Raw genomic sequence first — 15,799 nt, forward strand, 5'->3', positions numbered from 1 at the left:
ACTTTGAGGTAGGGCTTGGTGGAAGACAGGCTTCCTTGACACTCTGACTTCCTCCTGCCTGTGAGGACACATTCCTCTTGGTCCATGACAGTACTCATCACTCACTGGAACCTGCGTGCGGCCAGAGCCCTGCTTCCCAGTCTGTAAACATGGGGCGTGTGTCCTGGTGGCTGCAAGCTCACGAGGGGGCGGTAAGCAAGCCGGCTGCACAGGTCCTGCGGCCTCAGGCCTCCTGGTTGCCCAACTGGTAGCTAGGGGCGGGCTGTGGCCTCTGATTAAAGGCTGCCTGGAGCAGCCTGTGCAGAGACAGGTGCCCAGCAGCCCAGGAAGCCAGCTGAAGCCTGCCCCAGGTAAGCCAGTGTGGTGGGGATGGGTGGACAGTGTCATGAGCCAGGAGGCAGGTAGAAGCCAACCTAAGACAGCACTTGTTTGGTAGAAAAATGGGGAAATTAGGGTCTTAATGTAAGATTCCTCTGGTGTCTGCTACCCAAAGGTAGAAAGCAGGGCATAATGCCTGAGGCTCCCAGCCAAGGTGTCTACCAAGAAGCTGGGCCAAGGCACCATTTGTGGATTACATCTGCCTCCCTCCTTGCTGGAGACAGTGACTAGGTCTGGGCCTCGCAGCAAAAGGGAGAGGGGCCTGGGCACAGCAGGCCTTTTGTGTCTGGTTAGGTGGCAGAACTAAGATTAGCTGCAAAGAGACCTGGGGAAAGGAGGAGGAGGGATGGACAGCAGTAACAGATCCTGGTCACTTGATCTCAGCCCCATGGTGTCCCTGGATATGAGTCTTAGAAACTTTGCCTAGCACCAAAGGTCTCATGAGGTGGGGTGGAGCCATAGGAAGTGAGGCCCTGAGTGATAGAGCTTTGACCTGAGGGGCTGCGGGCAAAAGGGCCTTGCTCCCATTTCTTTAGCCCTCTGGTTTATGCCACTTGTTCTGGTGCTTTAGGCCTCACTGTTCCTGTGAGAACGTCAGCATGTCTGAGCCGCCCCGGGCTGAGACCTTTGTATTCCTGGACCTGGAAGCCACTGGGCTCCCAAACATGGATCCTGAGATTGCGGAGATATCCCTTTTTGCTGTTCACCGCTCTTGCCTGGAGAACCCAGAGCGGGACGATTCTGGTGCTCTGGTGCTGCCCCGTGTGCTGGACAAGCTCACACTGTGCATGTGCCCGGAGCGCCCCTTTACTGCCAAGGCCAGTGAGATTACTGGTTTGAGCAGCGAAGGCCTGATGCACTGCCGAAAGGCAGCTTTCAATACCGATGTGGTGCGGACACTGCAGGGCTTCCTGAGCCGCCAGGAAGGCCCCATCTGCCTCGTGGCCCACAATGGCTTTGATTATGACTTCCCACTACTTTGCACAGAGCTACAACGCCTGGGTGCTCATCTGCCCCAAGACACTGTCTGCCTGGACACACTGCCTGCGCTGAGGGGCCTGGACCGTGCTCACAGTCATGGCACCAGGGCTCAAGGCCGCAAGAGCTACAGCCTGGCTAGTCTCTTCCACCGCTACTTCCAGGCTGAGCCCAGTGCTGCCCATTCAGCAGAGGGTGATGTGCACACACTGCTTCTGATCTTCCTGCATCGGGCTGCTGAGCTGCTCACCTGGGCCGATGAGCAGGCCCGCAGCTGGGCTCACATTGAGCCCATGTATGTGCCATCTGATGGTCCAAACTTTGAGGCCTGAGACATGTTCTCGCTCTCTGTAGTGCCTACCTGGCCTTCCTCAGCCAGGCCTAACTGGCCATAGGATCCCAGAGCCCTCTTTGTGCCCTACATCCAGCTGGACACCCCTGGCCAGCCTGGGCTCCTGCAGGTTGCTCCTTCACGGCTTCTGCCTTTCCTCCCATTTCTCAATAAATATCAGCAACTATTTACCAGCTGTCTTACTGGCCAGATTTCTCTCTGCCCACACCCAAAACCATCACACCAAGGCACAGATAGGGGCCATGCTGGCCTGACTCTGAATGTACAGAGGGGAAGATGTCAGTATGCAGGTTTTTCCAAGGGGTGTATGTTAGGTTGGGGTGCTGGACCCTAGCCCTTGGCTGTCTCTCTGGTGTGTTTCATGGTCCCCTTGAGTGTTGCCTCTTTCTGCTAGGCCCTCGGGATGAGCAGGCTGAATCCTCTGGGGAGTGGACTGGAAGGAGTCTGAGTCTGCAGAGCTAGTTCATGCCTTCTTCAAAGCCTTGTCCCCCTCTGTCCCTGCTTGCAAAGTAGCATCAGTGAATTGATATAGGGCACAGGGTAAAACAGCTATCTCTATGTTTGTGGACACGGTACATGGATGCCACAGGAGGAGGGGTCACCCAGGCGGGCTAGGGTGCTGAACTTTCCTGAGGCACAGAGGAGAGATACGGATTGGTACATAAGGTACCTCCCAGAATGGAACTCATCCCAGCTCTCAAATCCTTCATGGAGTGATTTGGGTGCGCACCTTCTCACCAGCTGCCTCAGCTGGACTGCAGGTTTCTGGTAAGCTGCCTTTGGGGCCCAACCCTCAGGCATTCCTGTCTTGTGGGAAGTCAGACTAGGTGGAGCTGTGTCACCAAATGCTGGGGCAAGTAAGAAGGGGTGGGGTGGCCACACCCCAGAGTGACTCCTATGACCAAAGCCTCCAGCTTTGTCCTAGCCAGCCTGGCCCGTTTGGGAACCCTAAGTAGGTCAAAATGACTAGAGAGGCTTTGTGTGTGTGGGGGGGGGCAGGATGGTGAAACCAGAGTACTGGTGACAGCTGTAGCAGAAGAGTCTCTTGACCTGGCTGAGACAGAGGACAGTGGAGGTAACAGAGGGTTGTGTCTAGAAGAGAGGCAAAATCTGATTTGTGTGTTTGTTGTATTTCTCAGGCTGGATTACCTTCTGGCCAGGCTCAAGTGGACAGCCTATACCAGAAAGTGGTGCCCTTAGAATGCTGTCCCTGCTACAGGTCAGAAAGACTCAATTCCAGAATATCTGTGCCTTATGACACCTCCACAGTGGTCTTGTTTTGTGTTTTTTCCTCCCTGAGGTTGAGGTTTCTGCCTCAGCCATCCAAGCGCCCTTGGCCTCCTGGTAGTCTGGTCTTGAATATTGTCCCCAAGTCTTTCATGCCCACTCAAGTCTTTCATGCCCACTCAGACTGGTCAGGCTAAGCACTAAGTGCCTTTCCATTTAGCACAGACAAGCTGAGACAATAATATGCTGATGAATTCATGCCAAGTGGCTTTCCAGGAAAGTAAATGCACTCGTTTGTGTGTGTGTGTGTGTGTGTGTGTGTTCCACCCATATGCGTGCTGGCTCAGTTTCCTTTCTCTTAATGAGTAAGTTAAAAATAAAGCAGCAGAGATATACTTAGCACTTCACATGTTCATACTACTCACTATGTTATGGCCACAGAGGCAGCACTCTGATTTAATCTGCAGTATTAACATGTTCCCTATTATTTTCTCAAGGCATGGCAGTCAACAAAGTAAAAATAAATTGAGCACTACCATGCCCTGGCCCATCAACCTCTATGGGAGTAGTTCTTTCGCTGTGGCCAATAGGAGGAGGACAGAGTATGCACAAGACTGTCCAGGAAGAGATTTGTGGTTTCACACTATGGCATTGATTTTCACTGTGCTCTGCTAGATGCACATCAATACACAGTAACAGTAAAATGTGACCAGTTAAGATGTGATAGATTTTGGGTATCTCCTTTAGTTTTCAAATAACTTGCTTAATTTTTCATTTATATTACTTATTTATTTTTATTTTCTGGAGGCAGGTCTCATGTGTCCCATGCTGTTCTTATACTCCCTATGTAGCCGAGGCTGACTCTGAACTCCCGATCCTCAAGCCGCCACCTCCTAAGTGCTGGAATGATAAGCAGGTGTTGCCATGTCCAGCTTGTTTACATAATTTCATTTCTAACAGATGTTAACATTTAACAATTGCCTCTCAGATTTTCCAAACATTTAATATCCATCTGAATGACTAGAACAACAGCAACAAAAAATTGACTATCACATGCTTTGTTAAAGATGAGAGAGGATTGAGGGCTCCTGTGCTTTTGGTGAGACTATAGGCGATGCAGCTTCATGGGAACCAGCTGGGCAGTGTCTGAAAGGGTTAATGGAGCAACCATAATGAGATACATAAACTTTCACCCATATGTATTTCCCCAAGAGAAATTCAGGACACATTCAAGACATTTTGGTTCCAAAGGCCCCTTAACCAGAAAGAAGCAGATGTTTCCCAGTAGGATGGCAGGCTGTACAAATTATGTCACATAATGCACCTGAGGATGCTGCCAGCAATGATGTGGGATTTCCCTCTGTCTGCTGTGATTACCATTGATAAATAAAGGAACTGCTTTGGGCCTATAGCAGAGCTATAGGGGAACAGAGCTAAGTGGGGAAAACTAAGCTGAATGCTGGGAGAAAGAAGGTGGGGTTAAGGAGAAGCCAAGGAGCCCCACCAGAGGCAGATGGAGCTTTAGCTGGTAATCCACAGCCACATGGAACTGTAGCTGGTAAGCCATAGTCACATGGTTAATAGAAATGGATTAAATTAAGATGTAAGAGTCAGCCAACGAGAAGCTAGAGCTAATGGACCAAGCAGTGATTTAATTAGTACAGTTTCTGTGTGATTGTTTTGGGTCTAAGCTACTGGGCAGCCAGGAAAACAAGCAGCCTTCCTTCCAACAAATTGGCATGCCAATGTGGTGGACTAAATCCCTGTAAAACCTGAGAAAGCTTAAAAAAGAATTTTAGACACAAAAGAACAGAGTTAAGCATGGTTTGGTAGCAGCATTTTCTTCACTGGGCTCTGTTTGTTAGAAGCAAGCAGAGGCATGGCTCCTTTAAGAGAGGTTTTCCTGATTAAGTAGTAGCAGGAAAAAAAAAAGATGCACCATTTTGAAATGCTGGCTTTCTGGGCCATGCTGCGAGCATAAACTCTGGCTTTTTCAGGAGGCTGAGCATTTAAATGGGGGTTGTAAACAGCGTGTTACAAACTGCTTAATGGCTTGACATAGACCCACTGCATACTTGTAACTGGGGTGGTATGTGCAGCTCAGGTGAACAGACCTCCTCTGCCATGTTGGACTGGGCAGAACAAGCAGGCAGGCATTACTTGGGTAATGGTGCAGCTTAAGTTTTTAAGAAGTGTTTAGCATCTTAAGAAGCACTTCTGGTCAGAAAATAATTACAGATACACAATAAAGACAGATTCAGATAAAAAAAGCAGTTTGGAGAAAACTACACCCATATTCCCAAATATTGTTTATAAATGTCTGTTTACATTTAGAGAGGGATATGCTATAGAGATTTGCATTGGTATGGATCTTGTTTATTGATACAAATTTAAGGTTAATTTTGTTATATGTATATTTCTGCTCTTGATTAAGGTATTGTGTTTGTGCAGCTCATTTAAAAATGTAATGTATAATTAAGAAATATAGGTTAATAGATAGTCATCTATAATAGTCAAGTTGTAGTCATGTTAGTTAGGTTTTCTATATGTAGAGAGATATATTTCAGTTAGGTATCCTTCAAATCTTCTAGAGACCTCCAGAATATGGCATTTAAATGTTTTTAGAAATTAGGAAGCCGGGCAGTGGTGGCGCATGTCTTTAATCCCAGCACTCAGGAGGCAGAGGCAGGTGGATCTCCGTGAGTTCGGGGCCAGCCTGGTTTACAAAGGGAGTTTCAGGACAGGCTCCAAAGCCTGTCTCAAAAAAACCAAAAAAAGAAAAAGAAATTAGGACTTTTTATGACAGTGAGACACATCTGCTCCTGGCAGCACCAATTACTTCAAGAGAAAGATGGGCATCGAAGAAGCTCCTTATGGTGTTGGTTAGCCATTTGGGCAAGAAACTCCTCTTGTCTGGACTTCTTGATGAACTGGACATGTAGGAGCAGCAGAGAAATGACTGCTGAACTTGCCTAATGGTGAGACAATCCTTTGGGGTTCTTGCTTTCATGAAAGAGTCTGCTAGACATTCTGAAGGACACAGAAGAAAGTAACTGAAATTTCCTGCTTCATAGAAAAGTCTGCCAGATGCTATGGGCCTGTAGGCTGAAGATGGATGCCCCAACATTACAGAAGAACTTTGGGTAAATGTCCAGGCAGTGAGATGTCTCAGTCAATTCTAGAGCTTTGGAAGTTGCTTACAATGTACTTCCTGTTTACTTAGGTAATATTGTATCCTTCTAGAATCTTTGATGGAGTAATAGTTTTGTAGTTACAGTTTTTCTTAGTTATGATAAAAGGTAAAGTAGATACAAATATTATAACTGTAATTGTTGCTTGATACCTGTTTTGTTATATGTAATTTACTATGTTAAAGTTAAAACCTTCCTTTTTATTTAAAGAGAAATTGAAACAGGTGATGGGGGTTTCCCTCTGTCTGCTGTGATTACCATTGGTAAGTAAAGGAATTGCCTTGGGCCTATAGCAGAGCTATATGGGAACAGAGCTAGGCAGGAAAACTAAGCTGAATGCTGGGAGAAAGGAGGCAGAGTCAGAGAGAAACCATGGAGCCCTGCTGGAGCCAGACGGATTTTTAGCCATTAACCTGCAGCCCTGTGGCAATACATAGATTAATAGAAATGTGTTAAATTAATATGTAAGAGTCAGCCAACAAGAAGCTAGAGCTAATGGGCCAAGCAGTGGTTTAATTAATACAGTTTCTGTGTAATTACTTTTGGGTCTAAGCTGCCAGGTGGCTAGAAAAACAAGTGGTCTCCTCCCTCCAACAGTGATTTGAACTCTACAAGCTCCATTGCTTACTGAAGCTCCTCTGACATGGCTACCAACATTCTCACATGTTGAAGGGGATTGGCTCATTCCTTGTAATTTCTTCTAAGGGTGCTAATGCTCTTCATGGAAACTTTTGACTAGATATGGTACTTCTTAAAAGTCATAAATGCCTCTATGTGAAAAATTTATAGCCAATTTCATGCAGGACTTTAAGGTTTTTTGTTTTCTTTTTTGAGATGGGGTTTCTCTGTGTAGCCCTGGCTGACATGGAACTAGCTCTATGGACCAAGATGACCTCAAACTCACAAAGATCTACCTGCCTCTGCCTTCCAACAACCAGAATTAAAGACATGTGCCATGACCACCCAGCTTAAGGTTTTATTAACAATCTCTTTCATTCTTCTATCATCTATACTGATGTCTCCTTTCTTATTTTAAGTCATGTTATAATAAGGATTATGAGAAATTATCTGTTTCATTGGCCCTTTCTTTTGAGTATGTGTATACACATATTTGTGTGTCTACATGTTCATATATGGACCTCTGGCACTTTATTTTATTTGAGTCAGGGTCTCTCACTAAAACTTGGGCCCACCAATTGGCTAGATGGGCGGTCCAGAGAAACCCAGGGTATCTTTTATTTCTTCCTAGCCACTGCAATGGTTACAGATACGTGTTGACTTGCTCAGTTTTTAAATGGGTTCTGTGGATACAAACTCAAGTCCTTATGTTTGTGAGACAGGCACTTTTCCCGCTGAGCCATCTCCACATCCCCTCATTGGACCTTTCAAAGGAAAACAAACTGAAACTTTCCTTACACTTTCAATTTTTTTCTGCTTCATTAAACTTCAGTTTTATCTTGATTATGTCCATCTATCATCTCTCGTTTAATTTAGATTATTTTCTGAGATGAAGATTAACCTCTTGGATCATCTTTATTGAATAATTGAAGTCCTCAAAAATCACCATTTCCTCCAAGTAAGAATCTGACCATATCTCAGAGGTTTGCTATTGGACAGCACCTTCACTTTGTATTAGAGATAGCTCATGGTTTTACCTTTTGTTTTCCTCACAATGTAATGCTGTATAGAAGAGTTTATCCTAACTTCTGAGTATTTAAAAAAATCTTTCCTTCAGTATTATTAGTGTGCCATGTGTATGTGTCCATGTACACTTACTGTTAAAGTAAGAGGATGATATTCAGGGAGTCATGTCTTTTCTTCTAATATGGGTTACAGGAATCAAACTCAGATTGTCAGGCTTATGTGGCAAGTGCTTTTACTCACTAAACCATCTCACTCACCCAAATCACCTTTAAATGGGGGTTGGGGTAGGCCTTATGTTTTCTAGGGCTGCCAAATCAAAGCATGCCACAGTGCTAAAAGGCCTAGATTAAGGGCTCAGCAGGGTAGGTTCCTTCTGAGTTTTTCAAGAGAATCTAGTCCATTTTCCTTCCCTGGAGTCTGTATGGTTGGCCATTCTGTGACTTGTTGGCATATGCAGGACTCTCATTTCTTCTTTCATCTTCACATGACATGATATATGTAATCTCTGCCTGAGACTCCTTTATTACTTATTACTTCTTAGCCACACAGGGTCCAAGCCCACCTTCATGACCTTCTCTTAACATGAGCTTTAGTACAGATCTCATTTCCAAACTTGCAATCTTCCTGTTCTCAGTCTTCCTAGTGCAGAGATTACAGGTGTGTGTCACATGTCTTTTTACAGCATCATACCTTTATAAAGTGTTCTAGATGCTGGAAAATTATGTCTCCTTAAGAAATGTTGGTCTTGCTGGGCAGTGGTGGTACACGCCTTTAATCCCAGCACTCAAGGGGCAGAGGCAGGTGGATCTCTGTGAGATCGAGGCCAGCCTGGTCTCCAGGACAGCTAGCTCCAGGACAGGCTCCAAAGCTACAGAGAAACCCTGTCTCAGAATAAAAAAAGAAATGTTGGTCTTCTTGGGAGAAGGTTGAAAGAGACAGGAGAGGCAGGGAGGGGAGCAAAGAAAAATGTAGCGCTCAATAAAAATCAATAAATTAAGAAAAAGAAATGTTGGTCTTTCTCTATAGTTCTAAAATATAGTTTGACAATTGCACTGCTCTGCAATTCTGTTCTTGTTTATCTATTACATCTCTCCAGTTACATGCATACATGGAAGTTTCTGTTCCACCCAGTCTCAAAATCATTCAGTCCCAAATAAACATAAAGGCTTATATTAATTATAAACAGGTTGGCATATTGATCAGGCTTATTACTAACTAGCTCTTACAATGTAAATTAACCCATAATTCTTGTCTATGTTTAGCTACGTGGCTTGGTACCTTTTCTCAGTGAGGCATTCTCATCTTGTTTCCTCTGCATCTGTCTGGTGACTGCGTCTCTGCCTTTCCTCTTCCCAGAATTATCTTAGTTTGGATATCCTGCCTATACTTCCTTCCTGGCTACTGGCCAATCAGCATTTTATTAAACCAATATGAGTGACAAATCTTTACAGTGTACAAGAGCATTCTCCCACAACATCCCCCCTTTTCTTTTCAAAACAAGAACTCTGAATCTAATCTCTTTTGTTTAGCTTCTTTCCTGACCATTATCCATAACAACTTGTAAACAATACACTAACCAAAGACAAACATCCATAGTCCATTTCTTTGGGAATGTGGATGTAGTTTTCTAGGCTACTTCCTTCTGATTGGGGGTGCTGGTAATCTCATGGGAACCCAAAGAAAATGTAGGATTATGATCAAGTCCTTACTGGAGTATTCTTTGAGGCTTGATCATCTTAGTCAGCACTCTTGGGGCCGTTCTGGATGTAGAACTCAGAGAAACTGCAACACAGGTGCTCTGAGATATTGGATCATCTGGGACATCCACTCCTATTAGAGATTTTTCAGGGGGAATCTTCCTTGATCAAAGCTTATTTTTCTTAACCCAGAATGAACCCATAGCCTTTCATTTCCTGTGGAAACAAAAGCAAAACCTCTTTTCCAAATTAACATGTCTTTTGACTTAAATTTTGAAATCAAAGCATTTTCAAAATATATATGTTGAATTAATTCAGCAGCCTTTATAATCAAATGTCTTTTAGCAGCTCTCGCTCCTTTCTCAACAGTTAAACAATTCAAAGACAACACAATAACATACAGTATTCAGATTCTCTGTGTATTTTCCACTTTTACATGGCTTTTTTACTCTATTTCCTTTATTTTTTTAATTTTTGTTTTTTTGAGACAGGGTTTCTCTGTGTATGTTTGGCTGTTCTGGAACTCACTCTGTAGAGCAGGCTAGCCTTGAACTCACAGAGATCCACCTGCCTCTGCCTCCCAAGTGCCGGGATTAAAGGTGTGTGCCATCACACTTCTTTTTTAAAGGATTTTCTCTATCCTTTTTCTTTTCTCTCCCAAGTCTATGTATATTTTTAAATGTACTGTAAACCATTTAGAGATTTTTTTTCCCACCTGAATCTGTCTTTACTATATATCTTTATCTTTTTCTGACCACATGAGTTTTTAATCTGCCAAATTGCATGGCTAGGATTAAAACTGCTACTTTGGCGGCTGACTCTACCCCATTCCTTAACTTTTTGAGAGTCTAGCTTCATGTAGAGGTACTGGCAGGAGTCACATTTATTGCCACAACTCTGTGGAGTTTTTAGGACCCTGCCACCGCCAAGAAGCCTGCCGCTGGGTGCTCATAAGTGTTTGGTGGCAGAGACTCTTAAAAGATCTATAAGGTTTTTGCTATTAATGCTGACCCAGGAAGCCTCTATTAAAGGAGCCATTCCTCTATTTGCTTCTATCAAATACAGCCAGCCTACCAGAGAAAAGATAGTTACCAAGAAGTTGCACTTGATTCTGTTCTTGTATGTCTCAAAACTTTTTTAAAAAAAAGTTTTCTCAGCTTTATGTGGAAATTCTTGCTAAATTTTTGGGCATCATTTGTAGATGGATATTTTTGCCCCACCCGGTCCCACAATCATTCAGTCCCAAATAAACACAATCCTCTGTATTAATTATAAACTGGTTGGCCTATTGCTCGGGCTTATTACTAACTAGATCTTACAATGTAAATTAACCCATAATTCTTATCTATGTTTAGCCACATGGCTTGGTAACTTTTCTCAGTAAGGCATTCTCATCTTGCTTCCTTTGTGTCTGGCTGGTGACTGATTCTCTACCTTTCCTAGTCTGGTTGCCCCACCTATATACATGACAAAATATGATAATACTCCACTATAGTTATGTCTTATTGAAGTATTCCTCCGTGTCAAGTAGTTTTTATGTTATACATTTAATCTTTATATGCTTGTACTTATGACTTTATGACTCTATTAGGATTCTCACAATACGTGGGAATCGATCTCTTCATCTATCAAGAGACTTCAAAGCATTGGCTCACGTGATATAGAAGCTGAGTGGCAGTTGATCCAACTAGCAACTGAGGATGGAGCTAAATATAGTTCAAATCCATGGGCCATCTGGAGCAGCACCCCTTCCTCTGGGTAATTTCAGTCTTTTTAAAGCCTCTAACTGATTACACAAGACTTACCTACACTAGGGAAAAGGATGGCTTTATTTAAAGTCAATCTCATCTAAAATTATTTTTACAGCCTCATCTAGACTGTTGTTTAACCAAAATCTGAGTTTTGTATCCTGGCCAAGGTGGTATATAAAATTGTTCCCTGACTTTAACCTAGTGCTTATCATCCACAGAAGCAGAGTGAAGCCTCACAGAGCACTGGGCTGGCTGCTCTGCCCTCAGACATGCAGATGTGATATTTTGCTTCCTCCCTCAAGTCTCTGTTTTACGGCTTTGCTTCTAGTGGGTCCTCCCAAGTTTCCACTTTCCTCCCCTATGCAGTGAGTGGCCTTGGCTAGCATTAGGATCCAGAGCTGCTATTTTCCCCAAGCTTTCCAGCCAGAGTTCTAATTGTGTTCTCCGTAAGCACACAAACAGAGGGCAAAGGGATATTATGCTCACAGCAACTTCCTGGGGCAGCAGGACTTGTGGGATGCTTAATTGCTTGAAATCTACAAAACCAGGCTTGGTGGTGTACCTCTGTAATCCCAGCCACAGGAAGACTGAGGTAGGATGATCGAGGCCTCATTCCACTCCAAAAGCCTTTACAAGGACTCATACGCACCTCCAACGGCTAGAAAAAGGGCTTACAAAAGAGATGTTACTATCAAAAACACAGAAGAAATGGATAGGGCAAGGATCTTTCAACAGGAAAATGCTGTAGGATGTGATTGGCTCTGCTTTCTTGTGGATAAAACTGGCAGAAAACTCCGGGGCCAAGGGCTGCAGTTGGCTTCAGAGTGACTTGGGTCCACTGAAGGCCCATTGATGGCCATCACTGGTCTGCTTGTTCACCTGCAGGGCGCGCTACCCTGCATTCTCACCATGACAGCTGTGAGCTATGACTGTTCATGCACACTCAGCCTTAGGGAATTTGTAACAGGCTTAGTTGTTCTGAGTTCCATCTTGTGTTACTGCCTGAGCATCAGTAGCACCAGGGATCACAGCAGGTGGCCATTTCTGTCACTGAGCCCAGAGACCACTGTATGGAAGAAAGGGCAGAAAGATTTTAAGAGCCACAGGACCAAGGCATTCGCTCTGAGATTGTGTCCTCTGTATATGATGGGGAAGTTGCACCCATGAAACTTATAGGTTAAATGCAACCCCAATTAAATCCTAGCATCTGTGGCAATGCAACGAACTTGGATTATGTAAAACAATTTTGAAAAAGAACAGCCATTCACAATATCTGATGTCAAGATGTACATAACTACAGCAATGAAGAGATTATGATGTAAGATAGACTAATTGTCTTAGCCAGTTTGGATACAATAGCAAATACAATACCATTGACTTGATGGCATAAACCAGGCATTTATGACTCATAGTTCTAGGGTCTGGGAAGTCTAAGATTAAGGCGCTGTAAGATTCCACTTCTGGGAAGGACCCCTTTTCTGGCTATGCATGCTTATCTTCTCATGGTAGTCTTACACTGTAGAGAGATGAGACACTAAAGTTTCTTCTTACAAGGGCATTGATTCCATTACCAAGGCCCCGAATTCATGACCTCCCTGAAGCATAATTATCCTCAAAGGCTCTATTTACTAACACTATCCCTTTGCGGGTCAGGATTTTCAAATATGACCAGAGGTCTGGGGACAAGCATTCAGTCCTTTGCCACGAGTGACGTGGTGCTACCAAGAATGAAGAAATCGACTCATACACATATGGCCACCTGCCTTTGCACAAAGGCACCAAGGTAATTCAATGGGGGAAAGACTGTCTTGGCAACTGTGGTGCTGGGCAAATGGAATACCCTCCAGAATGGTTTTTTAATTGATCTCACACAATGCACAAACTGGGTTAGAGGGCTAAACCTAAGAGTAAAGCTACAGACTTTTTTTAAGGACTGAAAGGGCTTTTCAAAGTATGGCCCTATTGCAGAGATTGGATGGAAATGAAGGTGGCAGTCCCTTCTCTAGCAACACCCAGGGGTCAGTGGGGCAAGTCAGTGGGTGAACCCTGGTCTGAGACTTCAGGCTGAGAAAAATGCTTTTTGAAGCTCTCCCATGAGTCTACACTGTAGAGATAAATGTACAACCTGTAACTTCCTACTTTTTTCTTTCCTTTTCTCCACCAGTGCCATTCAATTTTGTTAGGGTCCCTGGGGGCACCTTGAAATTTCCAGGGAAAATCCAGAAACTAAATATGATATAGGTTTCATTTTAATTTTGCAGTGTAGGCTGTTTGATGTTAAAGGGAAAATCATCTTTTAGTTCTCCCAATTTCTCCTGAAGTTGATTATTAAAACTCCTCCCTGATAGGAAACAGGAGAAGGTTGGTAACCTGCTCTGGCCACACAGTTCCCAGAGTAATTAGCCATCATATATAGCCCACTTTCCATCCTAGCACCCTTTGGCTTTCAAATAGTTATTTAAAAGTCTGTGTGAAGGAAGAAGGGGAGAACGTTCTGCATTATCAGGGGTTCAAAGCTGAGTGTGGTGGCACATGCCCAGTCCTGCGCTCCAGGGGTGGAGGCAATATAATCACATGACTGCAGGAGTTCAAAACAAGCCCAGACAACATAGGAAGACCCCACCTGAAAAATAAAAGAAAGCAAAACCCAACCCAAACAAACAAACAAACAAAAAAAAAACCCCAAGACTATCAACAACAAAATCCAAGTCATGAAAAGCTCTATAGACAAACATAAGATAATGTCTTAGTGATTTTTTTGTTGTTAAGAGTTCTTAACTGCGACTCCAAAAATACAAAGTAAAAGCCGGGCGGTGGTGGTGCATGCCTTTAATCCCAGCACTTGGGAGGCAGAGGCAGGAGGATCTCTGTGAGTACGAGGCCAGCCTGGTCTACAAGAGCTAGTTCCAGGACAGGAACCAAAAAGCTACGGAGAAACCCTGTCTCAAAAATCCAAAAAGAAAAAAAAATACAAAGTAAAAATTTAAAATACATAGTTTGGAAGAAAATATTGTTAAAAATATATTTGATGAAGGGATGCCAGTAATTCTTTGTAAGAAGACAAACAACTCAGTTAAAATGGGCAAAAGATAAACATACTTTTCAGGGGCTGGAGAGATGGCTCAGTGGTTAAGAGCATTGCCTGCTCTTCCAAAGGTCCTGAGTTCAATTCCCAGCAACCACATGGTGGCTCACAACCATCTGTAATGAGGTCTGGTGCCCTCTTCTGGCTTGCAGGAAGAATATTGTATACATAATAAATAAATAATTTAAAACAAAAAAAACATACTTTTCAAAGGAAATGTGAATGGCCAACAAGTGCATGCAAAGATGTTCAGTGTTTTAGTCACGAAGGAAATGCAAATCAAACCCACAATTAGTTACAACTTCCCCCACACTAGGGTGGTTCCACTAAGATAGACACAATAAGTGCCGATGAAGGCAGGGGAAACTGGACCTCTCATACAACAGCTATTAGGGATATGAAATAATGCGAGTGCTTTGGAAATGTTTGGCAGTTCTTCCCCCAAGTTAAACAATGTGTCACCATGTGAACCAGCTCTTCCACTCCTAACAAAGCACTCAAGGGAAATAAAAACACGTTCACATTGGAATGTGCATACAAATACTCATAGCAGCTTTATTTGTCTTAAACTGGAAAGAATGTAAATACTAATTAACAGGCATCAACAGACATTGGGGGGCATGTATACAATGAGATAAATACCAAGTGTGGATATACACACAAACACCTGGAAATATCTAAAAAACGGCACCGAGAGACTAGACAAACACTGTGGAAGTCCACTTACAAAGAAGGTAATCACCAGTGATGGAAAGCAGTGGTTATAAGGACAGGGGGCACGGAGGAGCAGAAAGGAGGAATTATCATAAGATACTGAATGCTTACTGACTTGACAATAAGGATGGTTTTAAGGGTACAGACACCCATCACAATCCATCCACAATGGCACACTTTAAGCTTTATATACCCCTACCAATCTACCAAAGAATGTTAATGAGTCAGGAGGCCTCCAAATGCACAGTAAGCCTTCATTTCTGCTCTCACCATTCTCGGGTAATGGAGAGAGACCAGGATTAATCAGTCCTATTGAACACAAAAGGAGGCACTGTTCTCACAAACGTGCAAGGCCTTGAACTTGATGCTACTTGATACAAATGTAAAAAATCTTCAGAAGCCAGGCATGGTGGCCCAAACCTGTAATTCCAGCACTTAAGAGTTAGAGGCAGGAGGGTTAAGAGTCGAAGACCAGTCTGGGTTATACAAGCTTAAGACAACATCCCCCAAAGAAACCCTCTCACAAAGAAAGTGTCCAGGAATCTCAGAGGGCAATTGTTTTGTGAAAACACAGATGAATTGGGGCTCACAAAAACATGAAGGCAGCTACAAATGCCAGGGCTCGTGGGGACTCAGAGGAAGGTGGCTGGGTCACTCGAGTCCTTCCTCTTCTTTCGCACTACCTCTGCAGTGGTGGCTGTCTCACTGCAGAGATTTCCCAGACCTCCAAACCATCTAAATGACCAGAGTGGCTGGTGAGGTGCACACTCACACCCCGTAGC

At 43.7% G+C, this 15,799-nt stretch overlaps 1 protein-coding gene across 1 annotated transcript; it reads left to right on the forward strand.

The window, feature by feature from the left end:
• Positions 1-977: 977 nt before the first annotated feature.
• LOC121440412 (three prime repair exonuclease 2) lies at positions 978-1,688 on the forward strand. Its single transcript, XM_041641176.1, has one exon. The coding sequence runs from the start codon at positions 978-980 to the stop codon at positions 1,686-1,688; it is 711 nt and encodes a 236-aa protein (XP_041497110.1).
• Positions 1,689-15,799: the final 14,111 nt, after the last annotated feature.

The sequence above is a fragment of the Microtus oregoni genome, unplaced genomic scaffold, assembly GCF_018167655.1.
Source record: "Microtus oregoni isolate MIOR12 unplaced genomic scaffold, Mior012 000067F_ref0000223, whole genome shotgun sequence".
Lineage (NCBI taxonomy): Eukaryota > Metazoa > Chordata > Mammalia > Rodentia > Cricetidae > Microtus > Microtus oregoni.